We start from the raw sequence: 16341 nt of genomic DNA on the forward strand, positions 1-16341 counted from the left end.
TTATTAACTCCTTCAAAAAAGTGAAGCATATTTGTGATGCAAGACTTGCCCTGGGTAAAGCCATGCTGACTTTGTTCCATTAAACCATGTCTTTCTATATGTTCTGTGATTTTGATGTTTAGAACACTTTCCACTATTTTTCCTGGCACTGAAGTCAGGCTAACCGGTCTGTAGTTTCCCGGATCGCCCCTGGAGCCCTTTTTAAATATTGGGGTTACATTTGCTATCCTCCAGTCTTCAGGATGGGAGAATGAGAGAGATGTGGATCAGCAGTGGACCAAACTAAAAGGAGCAATTACCAAGGCAACTAATCTATATGTTAGAAAAGTAAAGAAAAGCAAAAGAAAAATGAAACCTATCTGGTTCTCCAAGGAGGTGGCTGACAAAATAAAGGCTAAAAGAACAGCGTTCAAGAAATATAAAGGATCCCAAAGGGAGGAGCACAAAGATAAATATCTGGTAGAATGAGGGAGACAAAGAAAGTAATCAAGACAGCAAAAAGTCAAGCGGAAGAAAGGATTGCCAAAGAGGTAAAGAGAGGTGACAAAACATTTTTCAGATACATAAGTGAAAGGAGAAAAGTTCAGTGGTATAGTGAAATTGAAAGGTGAAAAGGATCAATGTGTGGAGAGAGATGAAGAAATGGCAGAAATATTAAATGAATACTTCAGTTCTGTGTTCACTAAAGAAGACCCTGGAGAAGGACCATCACTAGTTAACAAGAAAATGGAGGGGAGTGGAGTAGATGTAACTCCATTTACAGTAGAAAATGTATGGGAAGAGCTGGGGAAACTGAAAGTGGACAAAGCCATGGGGCCTGATGAAGTTCATCCCAGGATACTGAGGGAGCTCAGAGATGAGCTGGGGGCTCCGCTGTGTGACCTGTTCAATAGATCCCTAGAAACGGGAGTGGTGCTGAGTGATTGGAGGAGAGCGGTGGTGGTCCCGCTTCACAAGAGTGGGAACAGAGAAGAGGGTGGTAACTACAGACCGGTCAGCCTCACCTCGGTGGTGGGAAAAGTAATGGAGTTGCTGTTAAAAGAAAGAATAGTGAACTATCTACAGTCGGAAGAATTGCTGGACCTGAGACAGCATGGATTCACCAGGGGAAGATCCTGTCGGACAAATCTGATAAGACGTTTTTGACTGGGTAACCAAGGAATTGGATCAAGGAAGAGCACTCTATGTCATCTACTTGGACTTCAACAAAGCTTTTGATACAATTCCACACAGGAGACTGGTGAATAAAATGAGAAGCTTAGGAGTGAGTGCCGAGGTGGTGGCCTGGATTGCAAACTGGTTGATGGACAGAAGACAATGTGTGATGGTAAATGGAACTTACTCTGAAGAGAGAGAGCGGTGTTGAGCGGAGTGCTGCAGGGGTCGGTGTTGGGACTGGTCCTGTTCAATATCTTTGTGAGCGACATTGCAGACGGGATAGAAGGTATGGTTTGTCTTTTTGCGGATGACACTAAATTCTGTAACAGAGTAGACAAGCCGGAAGGAGTGGAGAGAATGAGACGGGATTTAAGGAAGCTGGAAGAGTCGTCGAAGATATGGCAGCTACGATTCAATGCCAAGAAGTGCAGACTCATACATATGGGGTGTGGAAATCCAAAAGAATTATATTCAATGGGGGGAGAAGGGCTGATGTGCACAGAGCAGGAGAGAGACCTTGGGGTGATAGGGTCTAATGATCTGAAGTCGGCGAAACAATGTGACAAGGCGATAGCTAAAGCCAGAAGAATGCTGGGCTGCATAGAGAGAGGAATATCTAAGAAAAGGGAAGTGATTATCCCCTTGTACAGGTCCTTGGTGAGGCCTCACCTGGAGTACTGTGTTCAGTTCTGGAGACCGTATCTCCGAAGGGATAGAGACAGGATGAAGGCAGTCCAGAGAAGGGCGACCAAAAAGGTGGATGGCCTTCATCGAATGACTTATGAGGAGAGATTGAAGAATCTAAATATGTACACCCTGGAGGAAAGGAGGAGCAGGGGTGATATGATACAGACTTTCAGATACTTGAAAGGTTTTAATGATCCAAAGACAACGACAAACCTTTTCCATTGCAAAAAAATCAGCAGTACCAGGGGTCACAATTTGAAACTCCAGGGAGGAAGACTCAGAACCAATGTCAGGAAGTATTTCTTTACGGAGAGGGTGGTGAATGCCTGGAACGCCCTTCCGGAGGAAGTGGTGAAGACCAAAACTGTGAAGGATTTCAAAGGGGCGTGGGATAAATACTGTGGATCCATAAAGTCTAGAGGATGTGAATGAAGAGAAGAGGCATGGGGATGGCTTGTGGGAATGACAGCTACTACCTGAAGATAATACCCTTATTCAATAAACATACATACGGTTAATGCAACTCCAACATTGCTCTATGCTTCAACGGCAAGAGGAAATGTGGAAAAAAGGATTTGCATCCACATAAAAGCAGGGGAGTAGTTTGCTCGTTACAGCAGTTACTACCCCAAACCAAAAATGCCTGATACTTCACTTTCAATGCATATCCAGCATAGCTCTCTGCTTCAACAGCAGGGGGAATGAAGAAAAGATGATTTATATTCAGACAACTACCAACAAGATCTGAATTACATAGTCTGTGTAAAACAAATAAGCATGGGTGTAGCTTGCTTGTTATGGTGGTTACTACCCCAAATTAAGCCTGATACTTCACTTAGAATACATATCCAGTGCAGCTCACTGCTTCAATGGCAGGGGAATGAAGAAAAGAGGATTTGTATTCAAACAACCAACAAGGACAGAGTTGCACAGGCTGGGTAAACAAGAGTGGGAGTAGCTTGCTTATTACGGCGGTTACTACCCCAAACCAATTAGCTAGATACTTCACTTAGATACAGCTCCAGCACTGCTATCTACGATGGTGGGGGTGGAAGGGAAATAGAATCAAGTTATTTAAAGGGACAAAAGTAAGTGTGAAAGCTTGCTGGGCAGACTGGATGGACTGTTTGGTCTTCTTCTGCTGTCATTTCTATGTTTCTATGTCCTCGCTTGGCCCAATGCTTTATGGAGTAATCGTCCATGTCCTGAATTCACAACCTGATCAATAGGCATCACTCCAAGAACTGCCCATTCAGCTGTCAACGAAGGTAGACTCGCAATGACTGACGCCATCCATGACCATACCTGGCCCCAAAAGGCCTGTATCAGAGAGTACTCCCAGATCCCATGCAGAAAAGTTGCAACTGGCTCCGGCCATTTGAGGCATTTCGAAGTGGTAGTAATACCCATTTGATGGGCCCGAGCAGGTGAAATTATGACTTTATGTAGAATCCGCAAGAATTGCTCACTGCCCTGCACCACTGGCATGGCCTTGAAGTAGGATTGGGCAGATGCAGCAGGTGCTCCTCAGTAATTTCAGCGTTCAAGTCTCTATTCCAGAGTTCTGCCAATATTTGTAGTCCGGAGTTAGGTACAGAGTTCTGTAGCAGGTGATATAGAGTGATAAAAATTGTTTGCTCCTCTGGAAAAGTGTCATTAATGTTTGAAAAGGTCCTGAGGTCACATTAAGCCTCTTTTGCCCAAATATTTTTGTTATATAGCTCTTCAGCTGAAGATAGTAGAGGAAGTCTTTGTGACTCCAGCCAAATTTACTTTGACATTGAGAAAAGGAGAGGCAAGTATAGTTTGAGTCTACAAGATGGGTGAACGTGTCTATCACCTGCTGTTTCATAGATTGAGAAAAGGACCCCTCTTGCCCTGGGGTAAACTTGGGATTTCCACATATAGGCAATTCCACATATAGGTATTTCACCAGCATATTGCGTTCTAACTGATCGGGCATATCCCTCTGTGCAGCATGTAATAGAAATCGTGAATCCATTGGGTTAAGTTTGTGACTATCTAATTGTACATCGGTAAAGCAAACACTGTTAAATAACCAGTCTCCCACTGTTCTTAATGCACATGCTTTGTTATAAAGGGGTAATGTTAGGGAATCCCCAACCCCCAAGTGCAACCGGGAGCATTAGTTTTTTAAGGGCGATCCATGGTTTTTTGTTTGTCCACATGCGGAGAACATAAGAGGGCTAAGGTCTTAATACTGCTAATGCTAGTCTGCCATGTAGTTCTCTAATTTCATGCCAGTCTCAGTTTACAGTTGTTCTTATATAACATATGTCCAAATATATGTATTCAGCTCTATGGGAGGGGGGGAAGGAATAATTGTCAATCAGCGGGGAGGTGGAGAAGGAGGGGGAGGGAGGGAAATTGATTTATATGTACATTTTGGTTCAATCTACGAATTGTACGCTGTTGAATTATTTAATAAACAATTTGAACCTTAAAAAAAAAAAGTTGCATAGTATCAACACAAAACCCCTTTCTAACACACCCCTTTACCCTGTCTTTTCACTTACATCCTTCCCTTCTCTCTTGCACACACCTCACTCCCTCCTTCCACTTACATCCCTCCACCACATACACACACATTCTTTTATTCCTCACTCACACCTCGCTATTTCCACAGCTCACCCCTACTCACTCACATTCCTCCAACACACACACACACACACACTCCATTCCTGCTCCACACCAATCTGTCCTTCACTCACTCATGCATCTTGCCTGCTCCTTTCCAACAGAAACACCTCAGCAGTGCACCTCACTTGCCAAGTTGCTACTGGATCTCTCCAGAACCAGCAGCAGCACAGGGACTCTGGGTGTGCAGTCCTGCCTGTTCTTTTCCCTGTAACCAAGCACTTCTGCCTTCATCAGGAAATGCACAGGCACAGAGAAGCTTGAGAGGTGCACAGGGCAGGCAGTGGGGCACATTCTGAGTCCCTGTGGCCTTCATCACTGCTACTGCTCTGTGCCACTTTGGGACACCTATAAGGCACTCGCCTGACTCCATGTCATAAGAAGCAGTCTGATTCAGTCCTGGCTTTATCCTGGTGCATGATGGGATTTGTAGTATGGAGTGGTCAGGTCTGTACTGCGCCAACTTCCCCATCTGGGGGGAGCGTCCCTCTCTCAGCTAAAACAAGATGGTACTGGGACAAGAGGGGAAAATCAGGAGATTTGTGTCATGCAGTGAGAGCCACTGAGCAATAGGATTGCAAGAACCAGTCAGTGAGCAGAGCTTCTCATAGGCTGAGTGATTAAGGAACCAACCAATAAGGGTTACAGGTGGTTGGAAGAAGTCAATAAGGTTTAGAGGTGGGGATGTGATGAACCAATAATTGAGACAGGCAGGTGCGAGAGTAGCCAATGAAGGTTAGAAGTGAGGAAGTAATAAGGGTTAGAGGTAGGTGTGAAGAACATGTGCTCATGTTTATTAATGTTTCCTCCTCTCTGCAGCGGATGTGACTCTGGATCTTGAAACTGCTCATCCTGATCTCGTCTTGTGTGAAGATCGGAAAAGTATCAGAGCGGGAGACACGAGGCAGAACCTGTTCGACAGTCCCCAGAGCTTTGATGAATCGTGCAGTGTCCTTGGGTGTGACCGTTTCAATTCAGGGAGACATTACTGGGAGGTGGAGATAGCTGGGTATGTAAAGACTTTAGGGGCTGATGCAATACAGTACACTCAGCTAGACGTGGGATAAATAGGCGCTAATCCACCCCCTAATGCAATAGGGGAATCAGCGCCTATTTAACATGCCTCCGACTCACATTTATCGCTCAGCTATTAATGCCTACCTGGAGCAGGCGTTAATAGCTGAGTGAAGGTAAAAGAAGTACAGAAAAGCAGAAAAAACTGTACCAGTCCTGCTAAGGATAATTCCCTTCCTCTCACTTATTTATTTTATTTTTTTTTTTGTCAAAATCGTTTTTATTGAGAATGCACAAATACAACTACAGCAACCTCGAGACAGGATAACCAGTAGTGGCCCGAAACAGGCACAAACATAGCCATAAGATAAAGTAAATAGGAAAACAACGCTGCAACTGCATATGCGTCCCCATTTTCCACTTTGTATACACCTCCCCTCACACTTATTTATTTTAAACATTTTTCTGTACCAGTGATGGCTAACCTATGACACGCCGAGACGTTTTTGCTGAAATGCGCAGCGTTTCATGGACTATCCGGAATTTTTTTTTATTTTTTTTATTTTTTTTTTTTTAATCGGCTGTGCCAAGCCTTTAAAATTTGTTTTTTAGTATCCCCCCACCCTCCGGACCCCTCCACATCCCCCCCCAATGCCCCCGGGCGCAGGGAGGCTCATGTGGCGCAGCAATAGGCAGGGCCATGGTGAGGCTCACATCACCACGGCCCGAAGACAAAGATCGCATTTAAACGCGCTGATGCTCCTCCTCCTTCCTGCCTGTGCGGCCTCGGAAGTAAACATTGCAGGAGCCGCATGGGCAGGAAGGAGGAGAAGCATCAGCGCATCCACAAGAGGAGCAGCATTTGCGTTTACGGGCCAAATCCCAAGTCACAGCGGCCCGAGGCCCGGTAGCAGGGCCGCCGTTGCCCGAGAAGATCAGGGCCGCTGCAGAGCCCATCCTGCGGCGACCCGCGAAGAGGAGGTTCAGAGGTGAGAGAGAGGCTGAGGGTCTGTAGAGAGTGTGTGTGTGTGCGTGTATGAGATGAGTTGAGAGATTGTGTGTGAGAGTGAGGACCTGAATGTTTGCAGAGACAGCATGTGAGAGCCTCTGTGTGTGTGTGTGAGAGAGACAGCATGTGACAGTGAGAGCCTGTGCTTGAGCAAGACAGCATGTGGGAATGAGAGAGAACCTGTGTGTGTGTGAGCGTCAGACAGCATGCGACAGTGAGAGCCTGTGTGTATGAATGATTGTATGAGAGAGAGCATGCGACAGTGAGAGCCTGTGCTTGAGCAAGACAGCATGAGGGATTGAGAGAGAGCCTGCATGTGTGAGAGTCAGACAGCATGTGCCAGTGAGAAACTGTGTGTGTGAATGATTGTATGAGAGACAGCATGTGACAGTGAGAGCCTGTGCTTGAGCAAGACAGCATGTGGGATTGAGAGAGAGCCTGTGTGTGTGTGTGTGTGTGTGTGTGTGTGTGTGAGAGAGAAATGCATGTGAGAATGAGAACCTGACTGTGCGTTTGAGGGAAGAAGATGGAGAGAACTTCTCCATCTTCCTGTGCGTTTGAGGGAAGAAGATGGAGAGGACTTCTTGAGGCAGCCCCAGACTTCTTGAGGCAGCCCCAGAACTAGCTGGGCATTGCAGACTTCTTGAGGCAGCTCCAGAGTGATTTCTCCTTCTGTTCCTGGGCAGATAAGACTCTTAATTTTTCTGTGGTGCTCTTCTGGGGTTAAAAAGACTCTTAACTTTCTGTGGTGCTCTTCTGGGGTTAAAAAGACTCTTAATTTTCTGTGGTGCTCTTCTGGGGTTAAAAAGAAAAAAACCAAAAAAAAACCCTGCTAGTTTTCTTTCACTATTCTTCTAATTAATTGCTTTGTGCTCCACTAATATCTGCTCCACTAATATCTGCTCTCTGAGCAGTAGAACTGGTGTGTTTTTATACCTTTCTCTAGGTCTGTTATTATACATTAATTGTAATTGTTGCTTGCAAACTGTTATTTTAAAATCCAGTATACCTGCATTTCTATTATTGTATAGCTGTTCTTTAATAATCTGGTTAATATTGGCACAGAAGTGCTATAGGATCATTTAATAGCTAAAGGACTAACAAAGTTCCAGAAAGTGTCCTACTCTACCCAGCTTGTCCCAGGTTCAACTGTTTGTTCCCCTCCCACCCTACTCCTCTACCCACCCACCCCTGGGATTAGATTACTAATATAGACTGACTAAATTAGCATTAGCAACAAGATCAATTAGTACATTAACAGCTAAGGACATACCAATCCAAAACTTAACCAATATGAGAACTATCCAATGCAACTGTTGTAGAGCCTTTATTCTGAGGGAAAGCATCTGGAGACTTGGAGCTTGCCCGATCTGTGCACAGCTCTCTTCTTTGAAAACGGAGCTGACTGAGGTTAAAGCTCAATTAGCTTCAATTAAAAGAATTACACCCACATTGCATTACTCAGAAAATAATTCCCCAACACCAAAGAATAACCAGGAGTCAAGAAAAAGAAATACAGTAGACTCAGGTAGGATAACACATGTGTCCCACAGTCACCCATTCTTGACAGATGGGAAGCCAACAAGTATACCCCCCCACTCAATCAGTTCATCAAGTAAATCATTAAACAGGATCACAGTGGGCTCTGGTAGAATTAGACCTGTAACAAGGAGACACACACAGTATCAAATGCAACAAGAACATAAAGCCCTCCCTATATTAACTGAAGTAATTCTAGAGAAAAACATTGAGATGGATAACTCTGTCATCAATGGCACAACTGCAAAAGGAACGAGTAAAGTGAATAACAAATCTCAACTAAAGTCTCATAAGGAGTACAGGAAAAGCAATAACCGTAAAGAGAGTACCTGGAAAGCTATGACTACAAATGCTCATAGTTTGGGAAATAAAATCCCAGATCTGCAGGCCCTAATGACAGAGGCAGAACTGGACATCGTTGCTATCACAGAGACATGGTTCACAGAATCTCATGATTGGGATACAACAATACCAGGCTATAACTTGTTAAGGAAGGACAGAGAGGATAGAAAAGGGGGAGGTGTGGCTCTTTATGTCAGAAATAATATCCAAGCATCTGAGCTGCAAGGAAGTTGGGGCAAGGAAGAAGCACTATGGGTAGACCTAAAAACAGATGATGGAGCATCCATTTATATTGGAGTGGTTTACAGGCCTCCAAACCAAAAGGAAGAGCTGGACAGAGATCTGGTTGAAGACATCCATAAGATAGGTAAGAAAGGGGAAGTGGTGATCGTTGGTGACTTTAATATGCCAGATGTAGACTGGAAAATCCCATCTGCAGAATCTAAAAACAGTAGAGCAATAGTGGATGCCATGCAAGTATCTTTGTTCAAACAAATGGTATTGGAACCCACGAGAGAAGGAACTATTCTCGACTTAGTGCTCAATAATGGAGATATCGTCTCTGATGTCAAGGTGGGCGCCCACCTCAGCACCAGTGATCATCAAACGGTATGGTTTAATATCACTAAAAGAATATGGAAAAGAAGCACAAAGACCAGAGTTTTACAGTTCAAAAACACAGACTTTGAGGAAATGGGGAAGTACCTAGAGGAAGAACTAAATGGATGGGAAAATGAGAGAGATGTGGATCAGCAGTGGACCAATCTAAAAGGAGCAATCGCCAAGGCAACTGCTCTATATGTTAGAAATGTAAAGAAAAGCAAAAGAAAAATGAAACCTATCTGGTTCTCAAAGGAGGTGGCTGACAAAATTAAAGCTAAAAGAACTGCATACAAGAAATACAAAAGATCCCAAAGGGAGGAGCACAAAGAAGAATATCTGATTCAACTTAGGGAGACTAAGAAATTAATCAAGTTGGCAAAAAGTCAAGCGGAAGAGAGGATTGCCAAGGAGATAAAATATGGTGACAAAACATTTTTCAGATACATCAGCGAAAAGAGAAAAGTCCAAAGTGGTATAGTGAAATTGAAAGGTGAAAATGATCAATGTGTGGAGAGAGACGAAGAAATGGCAGAAATATTAAACGAATACTTCAGCTCTGTGTTCACTAAAGAAGACCCTGGAGAAGGACCATCTCTACACAACAAGAAACTGGAGGGAAGCGGAACAGAGGAAAATCCATTTACAGTAGATAATGTATGGGAAGAGCTAAAGAATCTGAAAGTAGACAAAGCCATGGGGCCTGATGGGATTCATCCAAGGATACTGAGAGAGCTCAGAGATGTGCTGGCGGGACCGCTGTGCGACCTGTTCAATAGATCCCTAGAAACGGGAGTGGTGCCGAGTGATTGGAGAAGAGCGGTGGTGGTCCCGCTTCACAAGAGTGGGAACAGAGAGGAGGCTGGTAACTATAGACCGGTTAGCCTCACTTCGGTGGTGGGAAAAGTAATGGAGTCACTGTTGAAAGAGAGAATAGTGAACTATCTACAGTCCGGAGAATTGATGGACCAGAGGCAGCATGGATTCACCAGAGGAAGATCCTGTCAGACAAACCTGATTGACTTTTTTGACTGGGTAACCAAGGAATTGGATCGAGGAAGAGCGCTCGATATCATATTCTTGGATTTCAGCAAAGCTTTTGATACGGTTCCGCACAGGAGACTGGTTAATAAAACGAGAAGCTTGGGAGTGAGTGCCGAGGTGGTGACCTGGATTGCAAATTGGTTGACGGACAGAAGACAATGTGTGATGGTAAATGGAACCTTCTCTGAAGAGAGAGCGGTTTTAAGTGGTGTACCGCAAGGATCGGTGTTGGGACCGGTCCTGTTCAATATCTTTGTGAGCGACATTGCGGACGAGATAGAAGGTAAGGTTTGTCTTTTTGCGGATGACACAAAGATCTGCAACAGAGTGGACACGCCGGAAGGAGTGGAGAGAATGAGACGAGATCTAAGGAAACTGGAAGATTGGTCAAAGATATGGCAGCTGAGATTCAATGCCAAGAAGTGCAAAGTCATGCATATGGGGAGTGGAAATCCAAATGAACTGTATTCGATGGGCGGGGAAAGGCTGATGTGCACGGAGCAGGAGAGGGACCTTGGGGTGATGGTGTCTAATGATCTGAAATCAGCGAAACAATGCGACAAGGCGATAGCTAAAGCCAGAAGAATGCTGGGCTGCATAGAGAGAGGAATATCGAGTAAGAAAAGGGAAGTGATTATTCCCTTGTACAGGTCCTTGGTGAGGCCTCACCTGGAGTACTGTGTTCAGTTCTGGAGACCATATCTTCAAAAAGATAAAGACAAGATGGAGGCGGTACAGAGAAGGGCGACCAGGAAGGTGGAGGATCTTCATCGGATGACGTACGAGGAGAGATTGAAGAATCTAAATATGTACACCCTGGAGGAAAGGAGGAGCAGAGGTGACATGATACAGACTTTCAGATACTTGAAAGGTGTTAATGATCAAAAGACAACGACAAACCTTTTCCATAGGAAAAAAATCACCAGAACCAGGGGTCACGATTTGAAGCTCCAGGGAGGAAGATTCAGAACCAATGTCAGGAAGTATTTCTTCACGGAGAGGGTGGTGGATGCCTGGAATGCCCTTCCTGAGGATGTGGTGAAGACCAGAACTGTGAAGGACTTCAAAGGGGCGTGGGATAAACACTGTGGATCCATAAAGTCAAGAGGCCGCCAATGAAGAGTGGGTGACTCGCCAGAATGAGGGCTACTGCCTGGAGTCAATACCCTTATTAAATAAACATACACATGCTTACTGTGACTCCAACATCGCTCTAAGCTTCAACAGCAAGAGGAAATGTGAAATAAAGGATTCACATTCACAAAGAGGGGAGTAGCTGGCTTGTTACGGCGGTTACTACCCCAAATCAAATAAGTCTGATACTTCACTTTCAATGCATATACAGCATAGTTCTCTGATTCAACGGCAGGGGAGAAGAAAAACCAATACTTCACACATCCAGCAGAGCTCTCTGCTTCAACGGCAGGGGAGAAAATGAGGGTTCGCACTCACAAAACGGGGAGTAGCTGGCTTGTTACGGCGGTTACTACCCCAAACCAAATGTGCCTGATACTTCACTTTCGATGCACATCCAGCATGGCTCTCTGCTTCAACGGCATGGGAGAAGACTGATACTTCACGCGTATGCAGCATAGCTCCCTGCTTCAACGGCAGGGGAGAAGAAAAACAACCATTAAGGGCTGTATAACATAGGCTGGGTAAAACAAATAAGCATGGGTGTAGCTTGCTTATTGCGGCGGCTACTACCCCTAACTAATCAAGCTAGATATTTCACTTGGATGCAGCTCCATCACTGCTCTCTACATTAAAACTGGGGGTGGAAGGGAAATAGAACCAAGAGCTAAGAGAAACAGATAAGTATGAGAGAAAAAATGTGTGAAGCTTGCTGGGCAGACTGGATGGGCCATTTGGTCTTCTTCTGCCGTCATTTCTATGTTTCTACGTTTCTATGAGAAAAGAAACAGAAAAAAAGACAATATAAAAGGAATTGGCAAAAAAATAAGAAAGGGAAGGTGGAAAAAAAAAAAGCCTGGGACCAACCAATTAGAAAACTAAGATCAGACAGCAAAGGTAAAAAAATTACTTTTTAGTGATTGCCACGTGCAATCTTTGGGAATGTGCAAGAATAGCACTTTCTCTATGCGGATCTCACAATGTACGAGATCAGCATGGAGGAAGTGGAAGCCCACGGGGCCTGCACAGAGGAGGCAGAAGAATGGGCTTCAGTGTCAGTAGCAGCAATCGGCGCCTCCCCAATAGCCACGCGGCATCAGTGACAGTGGCAGCAGAGGAATGAGAGAGGCTCTGAGGTTGCTGGCAAAAGAAAGAGAGGGGGTCTGCCTTTAGTATGTGCATGTGTATGAATGGGTGCCTGCCTGGGGGTCTGTGTGTGTGAGAATGAATGTGTGCATGCCTGGGGGATGGGGAGGGAGTGGTGTGAAAATGAATGGGAGCCAATAAAAGAAACCGACTGACAGATGAAGTTTGTAACGCTTGCTTGGTACAAAATACCAACCTTCAATTGAAGATTTAGCCAATGAAATTCAGCAACAAAAAAGTCACTAAGCAGGTAAGGTAAAGAATTATTTGTTTTTGCTTTATTAATAAATACAGTACATATATTAAAATTATAACTTTTTGTTATTGATTAGAGCTACAAATATCACAAAATTATGGATTTTTCTAGAGGTGACACACCACCCGAGTTATGCTTGGTTTTTTTTATGAATTTTGACACACTGAGCTCAAAAGGTTGGCCATCACTGGTCTATATCGATAACAGTCTTACTGTCTTTATGGAAGGGATGGTAAGGAGAGCTTTATTGGCTGACCTCAGGTTTCTATATGGGAATGTGTACTCGTAGTGCTGTGTTCAGCCAGTCGGCTTTTTCGTCATGTATTAATTTATGTATTGTACATAAAACTTTGTACTGTATTCTGTGCTCTATGGGCAGCCAGTGCAAGCCCGCTAGAGTTTCTGTGATGTGGTCCCTTCTTCTTTTACCAGTTAGTGTTCTGGCTGCGGTGTTCTGTAGTATTTGAAATGGTCTTAACGTTGTGTGTGGTAATCCTAATAATAGGGAGTTGCAGTAGTCAGTGCTAGGGAATATCAGTGCTTGGATGCAAGGTGTAAAATATACTGAAATATATTGGGAATAAAGTACAGGACTAAAAATGGATACTATAAAATAAGGTGAATCTAATAAAAAAGGCAAAAGATTATCATTACTGGCAGACAGGCAGCCGCAACGGGTAACACTAGGAAGGAGGAGCTAAGATCCTAGCAGGAACCCCTAATTTAAATATGCACTCCCTCCCTTTTGGGCACCACGCGCGCGTTAGGAGAGCGGGGGCTGATTGTACGTGCCTTTATTGCATCAGTGAACTGATACCGGTAGTAGAGGGAATTGACATTCTTATAGGATCTAACTTGGCGTTACTTATGTTCATTTACCCAGAGGCTTAATAATGTTTTCATTCTTACAATACACTCATGTTTCTGTAAAACTTGTTATTGGGGAGGGAGGGGGGGCGGGGGTTATTGAAAGACAGTTTATACACTATACATACATATAAGGCTCTCTCGCTCATCCACAAAGCCCTATACAACCCCGAAATGAACTGGTTCAATGAATCCTTCCGCCTTCACCAGTCTAATAAGCCCACCAGACTAGCACATCTCGCAACCATGCCTATCCCCTCTCCTAAACTCTATAAACTCACTTCCACAAGAGCCCGTGCTCTATCGATAGCCGGGCCGACCCTTTGGAACAAAATGCCTGTCGAGCTACGGCAAGAAGAATGCCTCAAATCTTTCAAGCGGAAGCTAAAGACCTAGCTCTTTGCAAAAGCATACACTTAACTTTTCACTATACCTCACCACTGTCCTCACCACTGTCCCCACTCTCCACTTTCCTCCCCTGTTTCCCATCCTACCTCCCCTCTCTCCCCTCCCCTTTTCTCCGCCACCTTCTTTTCTTTCTCACTGCCCCCCCCCCTCTTTCTTCGCTCTCCTCCCTTCTCTTCCCCTTCTTACTTCCTAGTCTGATTAAAATTAACCTCATAGTTGTTTTTTTTTTCGTTTTTTTTTTTTCCTTTTGTACTTCTGTACATATGTATATAATTGCAATCTTTGTGTATAATTTTTTATTGCAAAACCTCCCATGTTATTTTTCCCCCCTCTCGTTAATGCCTTGTTATCATATTTTTACTGTTCAATGTAAAGCGCCATGCCGCGCGTTTGTTTTGCGTTACAATGTGAACCGATATAATATCCTGGATGAATGTCGATATATAAAAATTTTAAATAAATAAATAAATAAATACACAAGGAACAATATCCAGACCAAAGGGTTACATTTTGTATACTTTGTTTCTAATGTTTATGGCATTTTTCTTATTGGGTGTATATATATATATATATATAAAAAGACATGGAGTAAGCTCCTATATATATCGGGGCGGATTTTAAGAGCCCTGCTCGCCTAAATCCGCCTAAATCCGTGCGGATTTAGGCGAGCAGGGCCCTGCGCGCCGGTGAGCCTATTTTACATAGGCTCACCGGCGCGCGCAGAGCCCCGGGACTCGCGTAAGACCCGGGGTTTTCAGAGGGGGCGTGTCGGGGGGACGGGCCCGATCCGCGCAGCATTTTCGGGGCGTGTCGGGAGCGTTTTGGGGGCGGGCCCGGGGGGGCGTGGTTACGGCCCGGGGCGGTCCGGGGGCGTGGCCGTACCCTCCGGACCCGCCCCCAGGTCGCGTCCTGGCGCGCTAGCGGCCCGCTGGCGCGTGGGGATTTACGTCTCCCTCCGGGAGGCGTAAATCCCCTGACAAAGGTAAGGGGGGGGGTTAGACAGGGCCGGGCGGGTGGGTTAGGTAGGGGAAGGGAGGGGAAGGTGAGGGGAGGGCAAAAGAAAGTTCCGTCCGAGGCCGCTCCGATTTCGGAGCGGCCTCGGAGGGAATGGAGGTAGGCTGCGCGGCTCGGCGCGCGCGCCGGCTATACAAAATCGATAGCCTTGCACGCGCGTATCTACTAAAATCCCGCGTACTTTTGTTGGCGCCTGGAGCGCCAACAAAAGTACACGAACGCGCCGTGTTTGTAAATCTACCCCAGCGTGTATAGCCGCCTATCACAAGAAATGTTTTGCAGACTTTTTTGCACAGTTTATTGACCACTTTCGTGTTTGTTTCTCATCCTTGGTTTTACATTGTAGTTATTTGATATGCAATAAAAAAATGTACAAATAAAAAGAAAGAAAGAAGTCCTATAAATTTGTACGGGGCTGAGCAGAAGCCCTCAAACAAGGGTTTCCCCAAGCCTAAAGCATCCTTTATGCAGTTACCCTTACAAAAATGTGGTATCTGTTGGTACGCTAGAAATTCAGAGTTTGGTATGTGGTGTGTCATGCACATAGTGTCGAAAGAGAAGATACCGTCCCCTCCCCATACATGTTCAAATCTGAATACTCCTTGAGAGATCCAAATTGAGACGGAGGAAATAGAGCTGCTTGGTAGAAAAGCAGTATTGTGAAACAAATGAGTCAGATAACAACAAGTTTTGTCACCCACCAACTTCCCCTTCCACCTATCCCAAATATTCAGAGTGTGCCTGGTAGTCAGCAGTATATGGGGGCACGGTCTCCATGTCTTTCTGGATTGCCAGGGTGCGGCTTCTAAAGGCATCGCAGACATTCCCTGTACGTTCCCGGATCAGTCCAGACAGCTGGGGTTTGCCTCCCTTCCAGCAGATGGAGACAGAGAAGTTTCTGACTGGCTCTGCCCTTAAGATGAGGTACCACCTGCAGTCCGTCAGTAATGCTCTGTCGCCAGCAGATGGTGGAGGTGCAAAATCCTGCAGTCCGACTAGAAAAAAAAAAAGTAGGATACAGGGAATTCTTAGCTCTAAATCTTCAGCCTCCTAGGGGGTAGTCAGGTTCTGAGGGGACCATCCCCCCCACTGGTTTCGAGGCATCGGAGCAGAGGATCTAAGACCTTACCCGTGCTCTCTCTCGGTTGCCATGCTGCGTGGTGCGGCCTACTTGGCTTGTGGCACCATGCACGAGCGCCTCTCCTGCAATGCTCTCTGTTCGGCGGGAACTTCCCAAACTGGAGCGGGTGGAACAGTTCCTGCCAGCTTGAATCTCAGCGGCTGCCTTCAGCTCGCAAGCCCTTGGAGGACCTGTTCCCGCTAAGCGTGGGAACAGAGGCCATTTTGACTGCGTTCTCGCAGCCCCCAGATGGGGAGGGGGGAATTCACTCCTTTCCTAGTGTGTAGCCAGATGGACTCAGGACCAATGGGTATTGTGCTCTCCTGATAGCAGATGGAGACGGAG

At 45.3% G+C, this 16341-nt stretch overlaps 2 protein-coding genes across 2 annotated transcripts in view; one reads left to right on the plus strand and one right to left on the minus strand.

Annotated features, from left to right (window-relative positions):
* LOC115081320 (butyrophilin subfamily 1 member A1-like) overlaps positions 1 to 5638 on the plus strand; it is a 42754-nt gene extending 37116 nt beyond the window's left edge. Inside the window, exon 6 of the mRNA XM_029585805.1 lies at positions 5323 to 5638. Within this exon, the coding sequence (XP_029441665.1) occupies positions 5323 to 5570 (248 nt within the window). The 3' untranslated portion in view covers positions 5571 to 5638. The remainder of the gene's footprint in view (positions 1 to 5322) is intronic.
* The window catches only part of LOC115081318 (butyrophilin subfamily 1 member A1-like), a 325098-nt gene that overhangs the window by 80684 nt on the left and 228073 nt on the right, over positions 1 to 16341 (minus strand). The window lies entirely within an intron of this gene.

Source organism: Rhinatrema bivittatum, unplaced genomic scaffold, assembly GCF_901001135.1.
Source record: "Rhinatrema bivittatum unplaced genomic scaffold, aRhiBiv1.1, whole genome shotgun sequence".
NCBI lineage: Eukaryota > Metazoa > Chordata > Amphibia > Gymnophiona > Rhinatrematidae > Rhinatrema > Rhinatrema bivittatum.